This window comes from Elephantulus edwardii, unplaced genomic scaffold (genome assembly GCF_000299155.1).
Source record: "Elephantulus edwardii isolate Elephantulus edwardi_28Jun2011 unplaced genomic scaffold, EleEdw1.0 scaffold00053, whole genome shotgun sequence".
Taxonomy (NCBI): domain Eukaryota; kingdom Metazoa; phylum Chordata; class Mammalia; order Macroscelidea; family Macroscelididae; genus Elephantulus; species Elephantulus edwardii.
This window is the reverse complement of record NW_006399803.1, coordinates 10,636,860-10,656,985: the sequence shown is the minus strand read 5'-3', so window position 1 is coordinate 10,656,985 and position 20,126 is coordinate 10,636,860. Positions and strand designations below refer to the sequence as shown.

Genomic DNA, 20,126 nt, shown 5'->3' with positions numbered 1-20,126 from the left:
AGGCAAGGATTCTGGGGCTTCGTCTGACATACTTTGGGCATGTTGCAAGGAGAGACAGGTCCTTGGAGAGGGACATCATGCTTGGGAGGGTGGAGAGATGGCGCAAGAAGGAAAGACCCTCTATGAGATGGATTGATTCAGTGACTGTGGTAATCGGGATGGGTGTGTCAGAAGCAGTGTGATTGGCACAGCATAGAGCAGGGTTTAGGGCTGTTGTACATAGGGTCGCTATGAGTTGCAAACGACTCGATGGCACATAACAACAACAACAACAACAGTTCAGAATGACTTCGGTATGTTGGCTTCCTAAAATGTTAAGCTGCCATGTGTTCTAAAATGCCTTAAGATCTATGAAAAACTAATCCCCTCAACATCTACATATGGAAGAGTCAGTTAAGAGTCACTGCTAATTTTCACAAGAATCTTGATACATATAATCATTCTATTTCATGACTGAAACTTGGAGACATAGTTTGTCCAGAGTCAGGACTTGAAAAATTGATGATGTCCCAGGAATAATAGCAAAATTCAACAAAGAAGCAAACAACAAATGCTGGTGAGGATGTGGATGTGAAGAGACTCCTGATGGGAGTGTAAAATGGTGCAACCACTATGGAACACAGTTTGACACTTTCTCAAAAAGGTGGAAATAGAAATGCCATTTGACCCAGCATTTGCCCTGCTGGGAATATACCATAAAGAAACCAGGACCACCATCCAAACAGATGTATGAGCACCCATGTTTATTACTGCATATTCACAATAGCAAAGAGAAAGAACACAAGTGCCTATCAACAAACAAATGGGTAGATAAACTATGGTATATTTACAGAGAGCACTTGATTGTGCTTATGTTGTTGTTGTTATGTGCCGTCGAGTCGCCTGCGACTCATAGCGACCCTATGTACAACAACCCTAAACTCCGCTCTGTCCTGTGCCAATCGCACTGTCTCTGACACTCCCATCCCAATTATCCCAGTCACTGAATCAATCCACCTCATAGAGGGCCTTCCTCTCCTGCGCTGTCCCTCCACCCTCCCCAGCATGATGTCCCTCTCTAAGGACAGGTCTCTCCTCACAACATATCCAAAGTATGTTAGATGGAGACTCAGAATCCTTGCCTCCAAGGAGCCACCCGGTTTAACCCTTTCCAGGACGAATCTGTTTGTTTTCCTAGCAGTCCATGGTATTCTCAATACTCTTCTCCAGCATCACAGCTCAAAGGCATCAATTCTCCTTCTATCCTCCTTGGTCATTGTCCAGCTCTCTGATGCATAACAAGTGATTGCGAAGACCATGGCCTGTATCAGACGCACCTTAGTCTCCAGAGAGACACCATTGCTCTTCAGTACTTTGGAGAGGTCCCTAACAATAGACTGTCCCATGGCAATGCGCCTTTTAATTTCCTGGCTGCTAGTGCCAAGACTGTGCTTATACGAAACCTATACTTGGACCAGGAGGCAGTAGTCAGAACAGAGCAAAGAAACACTGTATGGTTCAAAATTTCGAAAGGTGTATGCCAGGGATGTGTCCTATTTCCATATCTTTTCAATCTATTATGTTGTTGTTGTTGTTATGTGCTGTCGAGTCGCTTGCAACTCATATCAACCCTATGTACAAAAGCCCTAAATCCTGTTCTACCCTGTGCCAACCTTATTGTCTTTGACACACCTCCCTCCAGTACCCTAGTTACTGAATTGATCCACGCCATCGAGGGTCTTTGTCTCTTGTGCTGTCCCTCCACCCTCCCAAACATGATGTCCCTCTCCAAGAACCAGTCCCTCCTTGTAACATATCCAAAGTAGGCCAGATGAAACTTCAGAATTCTTGCCTCCAAGGAGCAGCCCAATTTTACCCTCTCCAGAATGAACCTGTTTTCCTAGCAGTCCATGGTATATACAACACTCTTCTCCAGCACTGCAGCTCAAAGGCATCAGATTAATCAGTAGGCAGCGCTCTAAGAGGAGAAATGTGGCATCAGGATTGGAAGAAGACTCATCAAATATCTGCATTATGCAGATGACACAGCCCTGCTTGCTGAAACTGAGTCATACCTTAATCTCTTGCTGCAGGTCAAGGACTGCAGTCTTCAATAGGCATTGAAGCTCAATATCAATAAGACAAAGATTCTTACCACTGGGCCAATTGACAGTATTATGATAGATGGTGAAGGATTGAGATTATTAACAGTTTTAGTTTGCTTGGCTCTACAGTCAACACTCTTGGTACCAGCAGCCAGGAAGTTAAAAGACGAATTGCATTGGGAAAGTCTGCTGTCAGAGACCTCTCCAAAGTACTAAAGAGCAACAATGTCAGTCTGGAGAATAAGGTGCACCTGGTCCAAGCCAGAGTCTTTGCAATTACTAGCTATGCATCAGAAAGCTGGACAATGACTAGGGATGACAGAAGGGAAATTGATGCCTTTGAAATGTGGTGCTGGAGAAGAGTGTTGAATATATCATGAACGACTAGGAGAATAAACAGCTTTATTCTAAAGAGGGTGAGACTGGGCTGCTCCTTGGAGGCAAGGATTCTGAAGCTTTGTTTGACCTACTTTGGACATGTTGCAAGGTGGGACTGGTTCTTGGAGAGGCACATCATGCTTGGGAGTGGTGAGGGACTGTGCAAGAGAGGAAAACTCTTGATGAGATGGATTGATTCAGTGACGGGGATAACGGGGGTAGATGAGTCAATGACAATAAGATTGGCACAGAATAGAGCAGGGTTTAGGGCTGTTGTACATAGGGTTGCTATGAATTGCAGGCGACTCGACTGCACATAACAACAACAAAGTATTTAGACAGTGGAATCCTGAAAAATAATGAACTGATAAAACATTACACAACATGGGTGACCCTGGAGGACATTACGCTGAGTGAAATGTCTTAGTCTCAAAACGATAAATTGATATAACTACATTGTTATAAAGCAGGACTGACATGGGAGGTGTAGAGAAAAGGAAAAAAGTGGATAGACAACAAACATTATATTGAAACGAATGAGGGAGAGAACTGTTTAAAAGAAATATATGATTAGGTATTACATGTAAGACAAATGTCCCTAATAAGAGGTATGTTGCAAAGAAGGGGGGAAGGGAGAGGGAAGAAAATATGCAACAATGAATTAATGAATAAAAAGCCAACTTTTCTGTATACTTTTGCTAGAATCACAATTAAAATTAAAAAAAAGATTTTTCTTAAAAAAGAAAAATTGCTCATGTGAAAAATTAATTCAGATCTAGGAGCTAAACCTTTATCTTACTTAAGTATCTACCAAATTGTGAAGGGCTTTAAACTTCAGTGGAACCAGTCCTCTTCTGATTGATTCTATTGATGATGTTCTTAATATAATCTGAATATAAGATTAGAACACCAACTTTATTTTCTGGTAACTTTTTATTGTTGTTGTATACACCTTCGACTAGGAACTGATCCATTGCTGACCCTCCAGAGGGTTTTCAGAAGCAGTAAATTGCAGAGGAGGAGATTGTCTTTCCTTCTGTAAAGCACCTGGTAGATTTGAATGTTGGTATTCTATTGCAGCACAGTTTCTTACGACTAGGCCACCTGAAAATTTATTGGGTTATTCAACTAAGTTCTATTTTCATAATGGTTTTGAATATGATTATATTACTGAAGATGTTAACCCAATAGAAATTTATTGCATGTTGAAGCCCTTCATATTTGGATAAAGGGGGGGGGTGGTTGTATTTTATCATGATCTTTAGGAGTTTGGGACTTAACGTGGTTCTGCAGCCATCTGTCCACTTTGAGGTGCTCGGACGAGAGGGGGGTCGGCTCACTGAAACACACTATGAGGTAAAAGAACTCTAGTTGTTCAGCAAGAAGTTGTACTGTCGATTTAATGGGATGAGGTTTAAAGCCACCAAGCTCTGCAAGAGAAAGCTGGGCGATCTCTCATGTGATTTACTCTGAAAACCCACTTGTGGTTCAAGTATGAGTCAGTCCTGACTCCACAGTAAACAACAACAACAATGAAGTAACTACTATTGTTGACCCAATGAATTTAGTAAAGCTGGGTTTCAGTCTTTTTGTACATACGACTTATGAGTCTAAGCTGATTTGATTGCACCTAATGACATGAAGTAACTGAGTGTCCCAGGGTAGTGCAAATGGTTAATACATGTAGCAACAGCTGTTAACCAAAAGGTTGATGTTTAACCCAGAGATGCCTCAAAAGAAAGGTTTAGAGATCTACATCTAAAAATCAGCTCCCCTGGACAGTTTTATTCCGACACACGGGGTCAACATGAGTGAGTCAAAAATCAGGGTTTTATTAAGTAATCTCTCTGCTTGTGTTTTTTTTTTTTCTCTTCATGCTTTCCCTTTTTTATTCTTCCATAAACTAAATATGATTGTCCTATCTTCACAACATCTTTCAAGTTGCTGACTAAGTATCTATAGGCTCATTCTCATCCTCTCTGACCTATTTCCACCTGTTAGTTTTCACCTGTTTCTTGCCTTCAGGTAAATTTATCAAAATCTGTATTTGTGATGGTTCTTCGTCTTCTATCTTATGTCACTTCCAAAAGTGCAGTTTCCCCACTATAATTTGTACATTTACGTTTCATATTAAGAAAATGCCTGAGGTTACGTTTTCCAGAGATACTCACTTCTCCCAGTTTACAGTTTTTATTTGATTTTCTATATTTCAAAAGTATAGAAATCCTTGTTGTTGTTGTTGTTATGTGCCGTCGAGTCGCCTGCGACTCATAGGTGGTAAAAAGTTAAATACTTGACTATTGGCTTAACCAAAACGTTAATGGTTCTAACTCACTGTTCAAGATTAGCTTCAGAGAGGTCAGACTTGAAGAATCCAAGGAACAGTTTTACTCTGTACATACAGGATCTCCATAGGTTCAACTGGACTTGACCGAAGGTAAATTTCAACTTTTACCATTTGTTTTGGGCTTTCTCCCTCCACCTCCTAAATACACTGGAAAATGCAATCTATTTCTATTATAGGATCATATTAAACTCATGACCAAGTAAAATCATTTTCACACACACACACACACACACACACACACACACAAGAAGAAGATCCAGTAACTTTCCTTTTTCTAGCCCAACGTATCAGGACAGATGGATTTAACGCATAAAGTGAAAGAAACTGACAACAGTTGGGGCGAGCGTGAAACATCCCCCCTCTGCCCTCGAGTCTCCAGGTCGCCATAGTGCGCTTCCCTGCACCACGTCTTCTCACTCTCCTAGCCCCAGCTCTCAGGGCTTTCGGGTGGGGACCCGCGGAGTCCCTTCCCACATGGAGGCGGTCTCTCTTCCACGGGTCTTTTTGTTTTGTGCTATATCAAATAGAGACACCCCCAAAACTTCTGGTTTGCAGCACCGTACACATTCTGAAGTGACAGGGTTTACAGAAATGGCAAACCCTGAAATAATCATTTGAACATTCTCCGCTCCACCACGCTTACAAAGTGCCCGGCACCTTCCCAGGCGAAGAGGACTCTGGGGTCTCAGGCCAAGACCGCAGCTGGCGGTCGAGGAGCCCTTTGGAGCTTTTCGAACTACAGATCCCAGCGTGCTGCTCGGACTCGGGCTCCCTCCCTCCAGCGCCCGCTGCCTCCCTCCTCCTCTCCAGCCCTTGTTGTTTTGGCTGGAGCGCTCCGGCGGAGTTTCAGAGAAAGTCTGGGCAGAAACCGGAGCCGGCTGGGAAGGGGAGGAGAAAAGGGAGGAAGAGCAGCCGGGAGGCCTGGAGAGGGAGGGACTGCAGCTGGGGGCCGGGCCGCTCAGAACCTGCCGAGCACCCCAGGGTGGGGGAGGCAGCTAGGGAGGAGCGCGAGGGGACGGGACAGTGGGGACTCTGCCGCAGCCGAGCGTCTGGTCCCTCGCCCACTCCGGCGGCGGCAAGAGCAGACCTACCCTCCAGCAGGACCTGCGCCCTCCCTGGAGTCCGCAGTCGTACGGCGCCCAGCGCTCGCCACAGACTGGGCGGCTCCCCCTGCGGCCCGGGACCTGCCTGGTGCCCGCTGCGCGCAGGAGCCTCGCGGCTGCCCCTTTCCTCCCAGTTTCCCGGGCGCCGCCGAGAAGTGACCCGCCTCCCCCGGGAGGAGGAAGGAGAGGATCGCGCAGGGCGCACCGAGACCCATCGAGGGCGAGCGAGAGGAGGCACCGCGCGGGGGCATTGTGTGTGCGTCTGAGCAGTGTCTTTCGGAAAGCGCTCGGGGGAGGTTCTGTCCTTAGGGGGTGGAGCCCAAGGGCTCCGAAGCTCCGGCTCCTTGCCCGGACAGCGTCCCGCGAAGTCGCCAGTACAGCTGAGACTGAGCGCGGTTGGCGGGTGCACTGAAGGGAGGCCGGGGCACCCTCGGCCCCGTGGCGGACGCTGCCCAGTGGTGTCGACAGGGGCGGAGCAGTCCATTTCTGCTCATATCTGGAGCGGCCGAGAGGAGACAGACGCTGGAAGCCGGCTAGAGCGGGCTGAGCGCGCGCCGGGAGCCTGCCCGTCCCGTCGGCGGAGGGTGCGCGCCCGGGACAACCGGGATCTCAGCGTTGCGCCCTCAGCAGGCGTCGGCTTTGTCGGGAGCTCGCCCGCCTGCCCGTCAGCTGCCCGGCCCGGGGCCCGAGAGGCGCGCATCATGAGCGGCGGCGAAGTGGTCTGCCAGGGATGGCTCCGCAAGTCCCCCCCGGAGAAAAAGTTGAAGCGTTATGTAAGTAGAGGTTCAGCGGCCGGACCCCCTCCCCTATAGATTCGAGGTCTCTTGCGCTCTGGGTTTATTAGTCCTCCATTCTTCCCCCTCCCCCGCCCTTTCCCGCATCAGGCTCGGGACCTAGTGCTGTGCACTCACGCCCTAGTTTACACTGTACTTTGGCTGGCAACTTTAGTCTTCCAGATTCTGGACGACTCGGCTGCTTGGGCCTTATCACTCTTAGAAGGACCCAAGGTTTCCAATGAACTCTCGCTGCATGTTTTTATTACGGCTTTTAGGTGGCGGGCAGGGGGGGCATTCATTCTTCCCTCTTTAGATGTATCTGCACCTAACTATTGTGGGAGTGTGGGCCTTTGAAAGCTGATGAAGTTTTAGTATTAACCCGGGACCTCTTTTTGCTTCACGCCCTTCTCTCCCCTTGGAGATAGGTTGCATTAAAAGGGGCTGTGGGGTAAGAGACTGGAGGCAGACATCTCCTTTATGCCGGAAAAAAAGGGAAAATTCTTTACTCGAGGCTCCTTGCCGTTTGCTTAGCAGGGTTCACATTTTCGAATTGAGGGGCACTGAATTTGGCCCAAGTGCCTTGGCAGTTTGCTTCCAGAGAAAGAGGAGCCTGGTGGATCATGTTTGGGCACTTTGGATGCGCTGTCAAGCCCTGTTGGAGGAGGCACCTCAAAACGAGGGGCTTTTAATGTGTTACCACAAATGTTTCTAATGGCAGCAACGTGGCCTAAATATTATTTGTGTAATTGATAAAAGATACGCAGTATTTGTTAAACTGTTTTAACTGTTAGGAAAAAATACTCCTTGAAAGAATCAACTTCAGTAAAAATCTGTGTCCTCCTCAGTTACTTGAAGTTTTCATCCAACCTCTGTTTCTGTTTGTTTTTGCTGCTGCCTCTTGGAAAGCAAAGAAATGACACTTCTCCTGACATATTGAGCAAATGTTTTTCTAGTAAAACTTCTGAAAGCAAAACTTTTCTCCTTTAAATGTAAGTTTTCTATTTCAGGACTAACATGTGTATTACTGTATTACCTGATTCATGTTAGGGGACATCTACATCCCGTATTCGAGCTCCAGTTGTTGTGTCCCAGTGGAGTTTGATCCGACCCATAGCTGACCCTCCGGCGGGTTTTCAGTGGCAGTTAACCCAGTGGGAGGAGTTTGCCCATCACAGAGCAGCTCGCAGATTGGAACTGTGTACCTTTGGGTTGCCAGCACAACTCTTTACAGCTAGGCCACCAGAGAGAAGTGCAATACTTAAATTCGCCTACAGCTCAGCAGTGAGTTTCTGACTGACTTTTGCCATTTAAACGTTTGATGCCACAAATCCTAAGAAAGTTCTCACGAAATTTTAAACCTCTAGATTCTGTTGCTTCACTTAATTCCTGCTTGTTTAAATAACCTAGTAAAGATTCTTTATTATAAGAATGTGTAAGAGGCAAAGGGAGGGGGATGAGTAGAGAGATAAGAGACACATTTGTTTTAAGGAAGCACAGTTTAGGAAAGACTAAATTTAGACTGTTAATTTCTTTAGAGTTGACCCTGACTCATGATGGGGGGCCCCTTCCATGCATCATAGAACTACTCTTTAAGGGGCTTTCATGCCTCTGACTTTTTTGTGTTGTGTGTGGAGTGTCTGGTAGATTCAAACCAAGCGCTTTCAGTATTGCAGTGCAGCTTCTTGCCACTAGGCCCCTGGAACTCAGCTTCTGACCTTTTGAAAGTAGATAGCTAATCTGTCATCAGGGCACCTTGATAGGCGTAACTGTCAGCCTTTTTGCTAGTAGTCGCATGCACTCTGGTAGCCTAATTGGCAAGAAGCAGCGCTGTAATTCTGAAAGTATGGGGTTTGAGTCCACCAGTTGCAGTCTCCTCCTTTGCCATTAACTGTCTCTGAAAACCTGTTGGAGAGTCAGCTGTGGATCAGTTTCAGCTAGATGATACACAGTAACTACTGTTACTCATACACCCAACCTGAGTGATTAGATTTTTGGAGAACTAGGTTTTGATAATTAAGCATCTGTTTGAGGGCTGCTTTTACATGGTTAATTTTTTACTTTTTGTACTGTGCACCAGCATCGAGGACTCTCCTTCACAGGGTCGCTGTGAGTCGCCTGAGACTCTACGGCACTTAACAACAACAACAACAACAACTGGGCACCGTAAAGCTAGGTAATACAGAGGGGAAAACGAAAAAATTAGCTGCTTTTGGGGTGCACAACTTTATGTATGTATGCATACATCATATACACACATATTTAAAAACCTTGTTGCCTTCGAGTCCAAATCTATTCATAGTTGATTCTCCTTGGGGTTTTGGAATCTGTAAATTGCGCGAGAGGGAGATTGCCCATTTCCTGAGGAACCACTGGTGGATTTGAACTGCCAGAGACGTGCAGCTCCCTACAGACTTGGCCACCAGAACTCCCTATATATGTGTATATTTTACCCCCCCTCTTTTAATCCTTGCTTTATAAGGTAGGTATTAATACTGCTGTACAGATAAGAAAACAGTGTAGACAACCAGAATATGCTGGAGGCAGGGTGTGAACCCAGGTCAGCCTGACTCAGTACACCATAAATGGTTAATTACTTTCATCTAGTTCATTTCATATATGAGACACGGACTAGATCATCTCTAAAGGTCCTTTCAGATGAGAACTTTCCATGAATCTATGAACATGTGTTGACAGAGCAGGTGTGAAAAGTGAACTTTAGTGTGTAAACTAAAGTGTGATTATGTTCCTTGGATGATATATGGTATAAATATTTTATGCATGTTTAAGGAGCAAGTTCAAAATAACGTAGGACCATAATAAGACTTTTGAGAGACCATAGACATACATTTGTGTTTTGACCAGAAAGGAAAATATGCCTAGCAACTGGGAGAAGGCTGGATTTCTTCTTACACAATGAAGTGGTAGTATATTTTCTTTACATGCTAGTGAAGTGCACTGAAATGGCCCAGGGAGACAATGAGTTGGATGACACTCACAGTTGTGGTGCCTGGGAGGAAAAGAAGGCGTATAATCACTTAAATGAGGCTTATTTTACTTTTTTCAGCTGTTAAATTGATTGTCCAGAAGATTTAGCCATTCCCAAGTTATTACTGATCTTTTTATTTAGGTATCTAATTTCTACTTTTGCTAATGCAACTTTTACCATTAAAGATAGAAGGGGAAAAAATATATAAGTGTATGCATTTCTTAGACCTTGTTTATGATCATGCAACATCTCTATTTTCTGAATGAAAGGAAACATTCTTGGCCGTTCAACATGCAAAATACTGCTTTTAGAATGGTTTTTAATGAATGAATTTGCTGTGAAAACTATCTTGGGTTTGTGGTAACTGTAATTATTCTTATATATATGTAATTGTTATTATGAGACTTCAGGGAATTTGAGCATTATGATTCTGTTGGGAAGTATTTGACTCATGGGATTTTGACAGTTAGTCGTCTTACTCTTTACAGCCTTTGTAAGATAGTCCAAGCAGTGATTAAGATAATTCTTAAGAGCCTATAACTCAGAACTGTTTTAGCTTAACTTTAAAGCTCCTAATACATTAATTCCATTTACAACATCATTTTATATTTGCTGTTTTGTATTCGCTTCTAATCAGCTAGCTAACTAAGTAACTCATTGTCATCATGTTGTAACCTACTGATAGCTGACCCTCCATTGGGCTTCTAAGACTGTAAATTGCCTTGACATTGATAAATGGGAGGGGATTTATTCATCGTTATCTTCGAGATGTAGCCTTTAGATTAGAAGCTCCCTATATAGTACACTGCTAAAACTTAATTCAGACAGCATTGTTTATCATTTTATGTACACATCTGTATGTTCATCAGAGGGAGATCTAGTTGCCGTTTGATTCTCCATGGGAGAAAGACAGACAGGGTCCTCGAATGAGATTTACAGCCTTCAAAAACCATTGTCACCAATCAGAGTTGGTTCTGACTGACACAACTGCATATAACAACAAGAACATGTTCTTCTGATGTATAAGCCTTTCTTGAATTTCTTAGAATGAACTCTGTTTCCTAAAAAAATCTGTATTTCTTTAAAAATTAACAAGTGAGCAATTCCCAGCCTTTACTTTTTAAAATTTTTCCTATATTTGCTGGCAAAGGGGTAAGAACTCCTTGTTAGTTTCTCTTTCTCCATGTATTTTTAAGAGTGTACTTATAATAGATGGACAATTGCATTGTTTTCTTTCCGCTTTGTCCTGCATCATATATTAAACTACTAGTTTTTAAAATTTTGTTATAGACCCAAGTGGAATCATGCGCAGATAGATCTGTTAGTCAGGATATAAAAATAATGAGTAAAGTCTTGGTCATGTGCAGTCAACAATGGTGCTCATGTTTTCAAAGAATCGTTTAAAGACAAACTATCCATTTAGAGGGAAAAAGGATGACTTTTTTTATTAAGACTTGAAATTTTAGCTGAAAGGAAATGTTAAGTCCAAAGACAAAGGATTGGTTCAAGCCAGCGAGTCTCTGCGATAGCCATGCGGGCAAGCTTCCCTCAAGCCTGTACTCCAGTGTCTGGGCTCCTCTGTTGCCTGGCTTTCTGATTTGGGGAGGTGTGGAATCTCAGCAGGTGAACATGCTTCTGAGGCCAGGGCAAGGTAGCCTGTTAGCTGACAGGCAGGCTGGGAGCAAGTCTTGAATGCCTAATCTGCACCCAGCTTGGGTTCTGTCAGCTCTGCAGCTGTCAACTGACAGGCCGGTTCTTTGTCTGCCCTGCTGGTTCTGGAAATGGGCCTAGAAGCAGAAACAGCCTCTCCCACTAGGTGGGCACCTGACATCTGACATGAGGAGGGCAGGCAGGCAGGCAGGGTAGCTGCATCTCCTTGATCCAAGGACAGCCCAAGACCTTGGAAGCATTTCCCAAGTTCCTGACAGTAGTGTCCTCCACCAAAGAAAATTGTGATGTCTAGAGCAAGCTCTTCCTGCCTCCTTTCTGGTGATTATCACTATGGTCAACAAATTCTGAAGGTTTTGCTTACAGTTACATAATTAGAACATAATTAGTTCTGTTGAAAGAAATTTTTTCTTGCAGACATCACAATGGTTAGTCCACATTCTACTCAGATTCTTAATGTTTTTTCTTTGTACCTTTTCAAGTGTGGCAGGAACATGGTTTCTATTAACCAGGCTCATCAAAACACAATTGCATCAAAGCATCTGTGATAGTTAATGATACTCAATTCTCTTTTTCTCATGCCTGTGCCTAGCAGTAAGAATAAGACTCTTTGTGCAAAAATTGTTGAATTCCTAAATCTGATTGTTTTCTTTTGGAATTTATAGATTATCATTAGGAAATTTCAGGAGTGGTTTAAGAATTCTTTATTGTTATTCTTTTAAATATCATCTTTGAACAACCTTCAGTGTAGATTATACCTCAACATCAAGAAAACAAAAATCTTCACAGCTAGACTAATAGGCAGCATCACGGTAGATGGAGAAAAGATTGATGTCAATAACTTTGTTTTAATTGTATCCACAATTAGTAGCCATGGACACATCAAGAAATCAAAAGATGTGTTGCATTGACAAAGTTTTTTGTTATGGACCTCATTAAAGTGCTAAATAGCAAGGATATCCCTTTAGAATCTAAGATGTGACCCACCTGAGCCTTGGTACCTTTCACTTGTTTTGTGTGCATCTGCAATTTGGGCAATGAATAAAGGAGACAAAGAATTGAGTTGTGGTGCTAATGAAAAGCAGTACCGTGGACTCCTTAAAACTCTGTTTTGGAGGTAGTACAGCCATGGTACTCCTTAATGGAATTTCATTTCACATCCTTTGAGCATGTTGTCAGGAGGCTCCTGCAGGTGGGAGGAAGTAGAGGTTCAGTGTAAGAGAGAAAGGCCTTGGAAGAGATGAATTTGCACTGACTGCAACAGCGTATTGAAGCCAGGTGGAGATTATGAAGATAGTTCAGGATAGGGCAGGGTTTGATAGTTGTTCATAGGGTTGCCATGAGTTGTAGACGACTTGAGGGCACATAAGGAGAATAGTCGTCTAGGACAGTTTGATGACAGATTGGTAATTGAAATGTATTTTGCTGTAATTTTCCTTAATAGATCTATTTTACTTAATACAGTGATGAAGACGTTTTGTTTTGAGGTTATATGAAAATCCACATTTTGGTTTGTAAAAAAAAAACGATGGTTTGTGCGGGGAGAAGGGTGCAACAATGAATGAATGGAATCCCAAAATCTCTGTAGATGTTCATTGAAATGAAAAATAAACAACCTAAATTAAAAAAAAAATTATCTTCTAAAAAACAAACAAAAACCTATGAAGTTATGACTTGGTGTGTCACTTGTAATTTGGGGACATTTAACGCAGTGATAGATTCAAAATATGAAGTGCCAACACTCATTTTCAACACAAACTCTTAGATCAAAGGGACATTACAATAGGTGGACCATTACTTGAAGGGCAAGGTTCTTATCCGTGGTTCATGGAGTCACTGAGTTGTAGTCAATTTGACAGCACCTAACAACAACTTTACTTTTGACAGCTTTTTCCCTTTAAGATATTTTTTTTAAATTTTATTATTTTTGTGTGAGTGTACTGTCAAATCAGATCTGACTGGTACAGGAGAAGATTGTCCCTCCTTCCCCGGCAGAGGAATCTGGTGGATTTGAACCGTGCACTTCTGGGATTGTAGTTGCAACTCCTTGCCACTAGGCCACCAGAGCTCCCCTTTAAGATATTTTTGAAGGCACTATGTGATGAGTATCAGGGTTACCAGATTCTGCTTGAGTTTGCCACTATACAGATAATTATTCTGAGTTGTGGTTTCTTTATCTGTAAAATGAAATAAGGGAGAGCAGTTGCTCTAGATACCAAGCTTTGTGCAGTTTAACACTGATCTTCTCAGACATTTCCTATGGTGGAAAGAGTGCTTCTCAATTGTTGTGAGGTGCTATCAAATTGAGGACAGTTCTTAAGGACCCAGTAAACAACAAATCTGAATCCAGCCCTATCTTGTACCATCCTTATCATCTCTGACAAACTTGAGCCTATTGCTGCAATCACTGTGTCAGGGCATCTTGTTGAATATCTTTCTCTTTTGCTGACCCTCCACCTTTCCACGCATGGGAATCGAGCTATGGTGGCCTAGAAGTGGCAAGAAGCTGTGTTGCAATCCCGGAGGCCACCAGTTGCTCTGTGGGAGAAGGATGACCATTCTTCTCCCATGCAGTTAACTGCCTCTGAAAACTTGTCAGAGGGTCAGTTATGGGTCGATTCCGACCAAGTGATACACAACAACAACACAACAACAGATTTGTGTGGTTTTAAACTGTTAGATAACAAGCTAGTTGATAAATGAGAAGTAGGTGCATTGCTATCTTTGTGTCTTAATTAATTTTTGAAGGCAGCTGTATATTAGTGATTGAATGCATAAGTGGAATATGTGCCATTTTAGCAAAATAAGATGAACTGGATTGGAACATTGTAGGGTAGCTCTGGTGGCCTAGTGGTAAGAAACTGCACTGCAATTAGGAAAGCACATGGCTCCAATCCCCCAGTTGCTCTGTATGAGAAAAAGGATCATTCTCCTATGAAGTTTACTGCATCTGAAAAACTGCTGGAGGGTCAGCTATGGGTCAGTTCTGACTCAACTGTATACAACAACAACAGCAATAATGAGCTGTAAGATTTTTTTTTCTGTATATCACACTGTCTAAAAATAAATTCAGTTATTCTACAGCAAAGAAAATAATTTTATAATTGTAAAAAATTCTTTCTTGAGCTTCATGAAACAGTGTGAGTAAAGCATAGTGTGAAAACAAAGTGCTTACAAACTTTGTAAGCAAACCAATATAAAATAAAAACTAAAAAAAAAAAAAAAAAAGCTGATCCCCAACAATGAAAAATTGACTTTACCAGTTTTGCTTTAAACTGTTTATACACCAGTCTTGGTGCATGCTTTGTAATAAATGTTGTATTTCTAAATGGAAAGATGTCATAAAATATATTTAATTAGCATAAAACAGATGCTACAACAAATTACTTTTTATTAGACAGAGTTGACAGCCCACCAACCACCAAGATAGGGAGTTTCATTTACTTGTAAAGGAACCTTAGGAGACACATTTTGGGGAAGGTGTTGCGGTCGTAGGGACCTCATAGCTTAAACAACTTTGCTCATGGGTGCCCTTGTGATCTTAAGTGCACTTTCTTCTTACCTGATATATTTTCCTGGTAATGGCCGGATTCTGTGAAGGTATGTTTTCTGATTTAGTGTTGAGACGAGGGTGTGGCTCCTGCTGGCAAGAGGGTGTGAGGTGATTGGATTTGACCTTGAATTTAAAAAGGCTTTTGGGCACTTGGGCCTGGTTTTTGTGGATTTCCCGAATAAAAACAAGCTTTGAAGCAGGTGTGGCATCCACTTCCAAAAAAAATTTGCCTCTAGAAACTCTGTGAACTTGGAGAAAAGATGAAAGTTTTGTGTTCAAGACTTTTGTTCATAGGGTCGCAATGGGTTGTCTACAACTCTATGGCATTTAACAACAACAAGGCAGTGAGGTAAGAGTTGAGCTATTAACCAGAATGGTGGCACTTTGAACTCACCAGTTGCTGCAAGGGAGAAGGAGGCAGTCTGCTTCTGTAAAGATTTACAGCCTTGGAAAACCAATAGTATAATTCTACTCTGTCCTGTAGGATTGCGGTGAGTCAGAATTGGCTTTACAGCACTGACTTGTTTTTTTCCTTGGTTCCCCCCACCCACCCACACACATTCTCAACCATGAACACTGTTACTTACGAGTTTCATTTAATACCCTGTCCACTGCTGTGCACATTTTTCTTTAAGTGCCTGCCTGGCATCTGTGGATCTTTGCTGTGGATGACTGGTGACACCCTGTCCTCTGTTGATGGCCCAAGCACCTGCTTATCTTATTAAGTAATCAGTCCCTGTTGTTGTTTGGTTGTTTGGCTTTTTATTTTAATTTATTTATTTTTCATTTCAGTGAACATCTACAGAGATTTTGGAATTCCATTCATTCATTGTTGCACCCTTCTCCCCGGGTTGTTTGTTTTTTAAAATACTTGTTGATGTGAAAACAAACAAAAATACTTTTTTTTTTTTACAAAAATACTTCTTGATGGAATGAATAAACAGGTATTTCTGGAACTTTTATAATAAAATATGCAGAGAATACACAATGAGGAAAAGCCTCACTCCCTACCTTTACGGGAATTTCTCATCTTATTTGTAAAGATAGTCTTTAAACACATGGTCATTTAAATCCTTTTTTTATAAGAGATGTGCTGTAAGGCTGGCCATCTGTGATTCATTGCCACACTGCGTAAGAGTTCAGTCAGAGAGCAGTCCCAGGAGGTGGCTGCCAGGGAAGACTTCACCAGTCAATTTCAGACTGTGTTCTTGGAAGAATCGAGGGGTGCTGAGGGCAGAAAGAGCAAAATCATAAGGAAGGACCAGTTTTAGAGGAAGAAGGGTGACTTTGTGTGGGGTTTAGACATTGGAGTGAAAAGAATGCTTCAAAACACCTCAATTTCATGCCCAGCCTGAAGTCTGGATGGTGGCCAGTTCTAACTTTCCTAGTTTGAGAAGTTTCTGTTTCTATAATGACCTAATGCTCCTGATGGGAACCTGACCATAAGTGAATTTTCCCTATCTAACTAGAAACAAACAAAACAACTTGTTGGGGCACCTGAACTTATTAAAATTCCAAAGGACATGTGCTATTTAAGATTTCTTTATGTCTGTTTTGAACTAAATAATTCACTCTGGCAAGCATTTCGTTTACAACAGAGAAGGAGCATGTTCTGGTGGGAGGAAGAATAAAAGAGCCTTTGATTCATTTGCTTCTGAGTTCCAGCGGGAGGGCCAGGGCTGCCTTGGGCTAGCTAGCGTCTTATTTTGGACTTTGGAAGCCATCTTTGCCTAGTTGTGTGTGTGCCAACTAGTGTTGGAGGAAAAAGAATAATGCCATTGGATCACATTAAACCCCTTCTGACTATTGATGGAGGGTTTTCTCTCATTTCACATGCCTTGCATTAACATGGTGGCTACTTTCCACCAAACTAGAGCTCCATCTGAATTTGCCATTTGAACTTGGATAGAAGTCACAATGTCTCTGTGATTCTTTTTATCTCAAGCTGTCAACAGGGAACTTACCAAGTCACAAGTAATTTTATTCTCTCTCCCTCCACAGCAAGCATAAATAAATTAGCATTCTCATCTTTATATGACTCCCAGGAAAAAAAAGGCTCATCATATGTGGATTTCCCCATGTTATTAAATAAGTAACCTCTGGAGTTGTGAATTGCAGGAGCCTTAATGAATTACAGTTGGCAATTTAGGCCTGGAAGATTATTGAGAAAATTTTTTATGAACTGTATTTTTTTTCTACTTTTCTAGGCATATCTATGAGCCCTTTAAATAAAATGTGAATTCCTTAAGTTGGGGGGGATCATTTGTATTTTAAGCATTTTATTTATTCATAGGAGAGAACTCTCTTGATTGAGGAGAACAATTCTTACTGCTGAATGCCTAATCGCTTTTGACACTCTCACTGCCTGCTTTCTACAAAATAGTTAAGACTCTGCCCTCTAATGCATGTTTGGTCGTTATCTCTGTTCCATTAGCTCTTGAAGCATTCTGATTATAACTTGTAGCTGCCAAGCCCATCCTGCAGTATTATCTGGAACAAAAATTTTCCATGTGGTTGTCTTTAGCAGAGCTACTCTGTGCAGCCTGCACATGAAGATGTGAGTTGTAAAGAGAATAGAGCTCTGGGGAAATGTGAGTTTCTTCATATTTTCTACCGTTTGATTCTTGTTTTCTGATCTCTTTGTGTTTGTTTTGGAAATTTTAACTTATCTCTGAACTAAAGTTTCTTTATATACTGAGAAGAATGCCAGTCTCACTGCCAGTGGATTTTTTTCCCTCTCTCAAATTTTTACTTTTAATTTGTACATGGCCTGGGTTACTCCCTAAGTGTAATGTTCAAAAACGTATCTTAAAAGGAAAATAATAATGATAATGACTGCATTGTGTCATGAATTAAAAGCAGTATACTGAGAACTCAGATATTTCTTCTTGTATAAAAATTTTCTTTTTTTTTTAAGAAGAAAACTACTAAACTTCGCTGTACCTATCCTGTTTATTGCTGTATTATTTTTTTTAAACTAGTCTTGTGCTTTTTCCATATATGTGAGAAAAAGGAAAAATTCCACTTTATATTTCAAGGGAAAAAATGAAAGGAGACCATCCTCGGATCTGAAGTGGGGAAAAATCAGCATCAAGACTTGCTGTGCTGATTGGTTTAATTAATGTTATTGCCTAGAGAACCTTAGCTGTTAAACATCAAATTTAATAGAATTTTGATTTAAGAGGGTTGCTTTTGTGAAATGAAAGTGCAGAAAAACACTTCAGGAACATATTGAGAAATCAGCCCAATTTTTAAATATTGTATGTAATGCATTAAATGGCCAATTTTATTTGCTGAATTTTTATTTATTTGTTTATTTTAAGTAGGAGAATGTTAAAGCATTCTTTGTCTTATAGTTCCCTACCCTCCACTTGGCTTGGGTGCAGGGCACGCCGGACCCACCACCTGCATCACAAAGTATTTGTGACAAAATCTTCACACACATTCTGTCATCTTTTCTCTAAAACAGAGGAATTAATTTCTGTCACTATTACGTAGTAATCAAGAGTAGGAATAATGAAATAGCATAGATCATATACCATTTTTCACTTCTGAAATGCAGTTTTAAGTTTACTGCTCTATTGGGAAATGTGGCTGGGGCACTTTCTGACTAGCAGAAACTCCTCCCTGAGATGACTACCTGCTTGAAGAATTGCATGCTTGGTATGCCTTCTCAGCTCCAATTCTTGACACATTCCCGTCAGTGCCTTGGCCAGCATAGTTGTAGCCAAGATTAAATTGTTTCTGGTTTCAGGGATGACCACTTGATTAGTGATTAGAGGGAGAAAAGCTCTTTAATCTTTGACATTTGGATGAGGAACACTGGGCAGAATGCTACCTTCAGTGTTTTGAATTCCATTCGTATTGTGTAGAGCTTGATGAGCAACCATTACCTCATTCGGTTTGGGAGGTATTATTTGATCCCCCTACCCTCTGGCAAAGTTATAATTGACACCCCCAAAGTTGTGTAGGAGTGTAGTCTTTTCTAGTTCTCTTAGAATATTTCAGGTTTAAATATTTGAAATGTTGAGAGAAGTTAAAATTCTGAGCTGATAAGAAGATATTTGAGACAATAATCTGTTCCTTGTGATGCTGATACAAATTAACTAAAATATTCTGATCATTTTCGTTGAGTGCTAGATCTTTTAGGGAGATCTGGAGGAAAGATTGAAGTTGCCAACTATTTCAGTTTACTTAGATCCACAGTCAACACCCCTGGTAACAACAGTCAGGAATCTGAAAACATGTTTCATGGGGAAAATCTGCTGTCAAAAATGTCACAGAAGTGCTAAACAGCAGTGACTTCAGTTTAAAGATCAGTTTAAAGACTAAGGTGCACCTGATCCAAGGTTACTTTCAGTTACTCTCTAAGCTTCTGAAAATTAGACAGTGAATAAGAGTGCTAGAGACAGAAGAATTGATGATGCCTTTGAATTGAGATGTTGAAGAAGAGTACTGGATATCTCATGAATTGCCAAAAGAATAAACCAGTCTATCTTGGAGGAAGTGCAACCAGGGTACTTCTTAAAGGCAAGGATGATAAAACTTCATCATGATGAGGAAATGTATTTTGAATATGTTGTAAGGAGGGGCTAGTCTTGGAAAAAGGCATCATGCTGGGAAATGTGGAAGGTCAGAGAAGCAGAAGAAGACCTTTGACAAAATAGATCTGTAACATTAGGCTGGAGCAGATCAGAGATCATGAGGACAGTACAGAGTAGGGCAAGGTTAAGATCTGCTGTTCATAGGGTAACTGTGAGTCATAGTCAACTCAGTGTTGCCTAACAGCAAGGTTAGTAGGGAGCTGCGCTGCTTACCCAAAGGCCAAGCCTCTTTCAGATCTACCAGTGGCTCTGCAAGGAGTAGGAGGGGGAAGCGATCTCCTCTCTTGTGATTTACAACTTCTGAAACTCTAGAGAGGGTCAGTTACAATGCAGCTGCAATGAGAGATAAGGACTATTTATTTACAAAGAAAAAGATACAAATCAAGCTCTTGTTACTGTGTTCTATATTTTTCTTTACCCTCCCTTGCCCATTCTCTCTTCTGCTCGTCCCTTCCTATAAGCAGTCGAACAATCAAAGGTTAAACTTATAAATTTGGTGAATGTTTAATGTTCCAATCAGGAAAAGCAAGCCTAAAATATTTTTCTAGATGATTTTCAATGACCCACAGTAGACGTATATACTTGATCTATTTACAAAGAAAACTATAATTTCACTTACCATTTTTT

At 41.7% G+C, this 20,126-nt stretch overlaps 1 protein-coding gene across 2 annotated transcripts in view; it reads left to right on the top strand.

The window, feature by feature from the left end:
* Positions 1 to 6,613: 6,613 nt before the first annotated feature.
* GAB1 (GRB2-associated binding protein 1) overlaps positions 6,614 to 20,126 on the top strand; it is a 174,706-nt gene continuing 161,193 nt past the window's right edge. For both annotated transcript variants that reach the window (XM_006887012.1, XM_006887011.1), the window contains exon 1: positions 6,614 to 6,685. In XM_006887012.1, coding sequence (XP_006887074.1) covers positions 6,614 to 6,685 — 72 coding nt within the window. The remainder of the gene's footprint in view (positions 6,686 to 20,126) is intronic.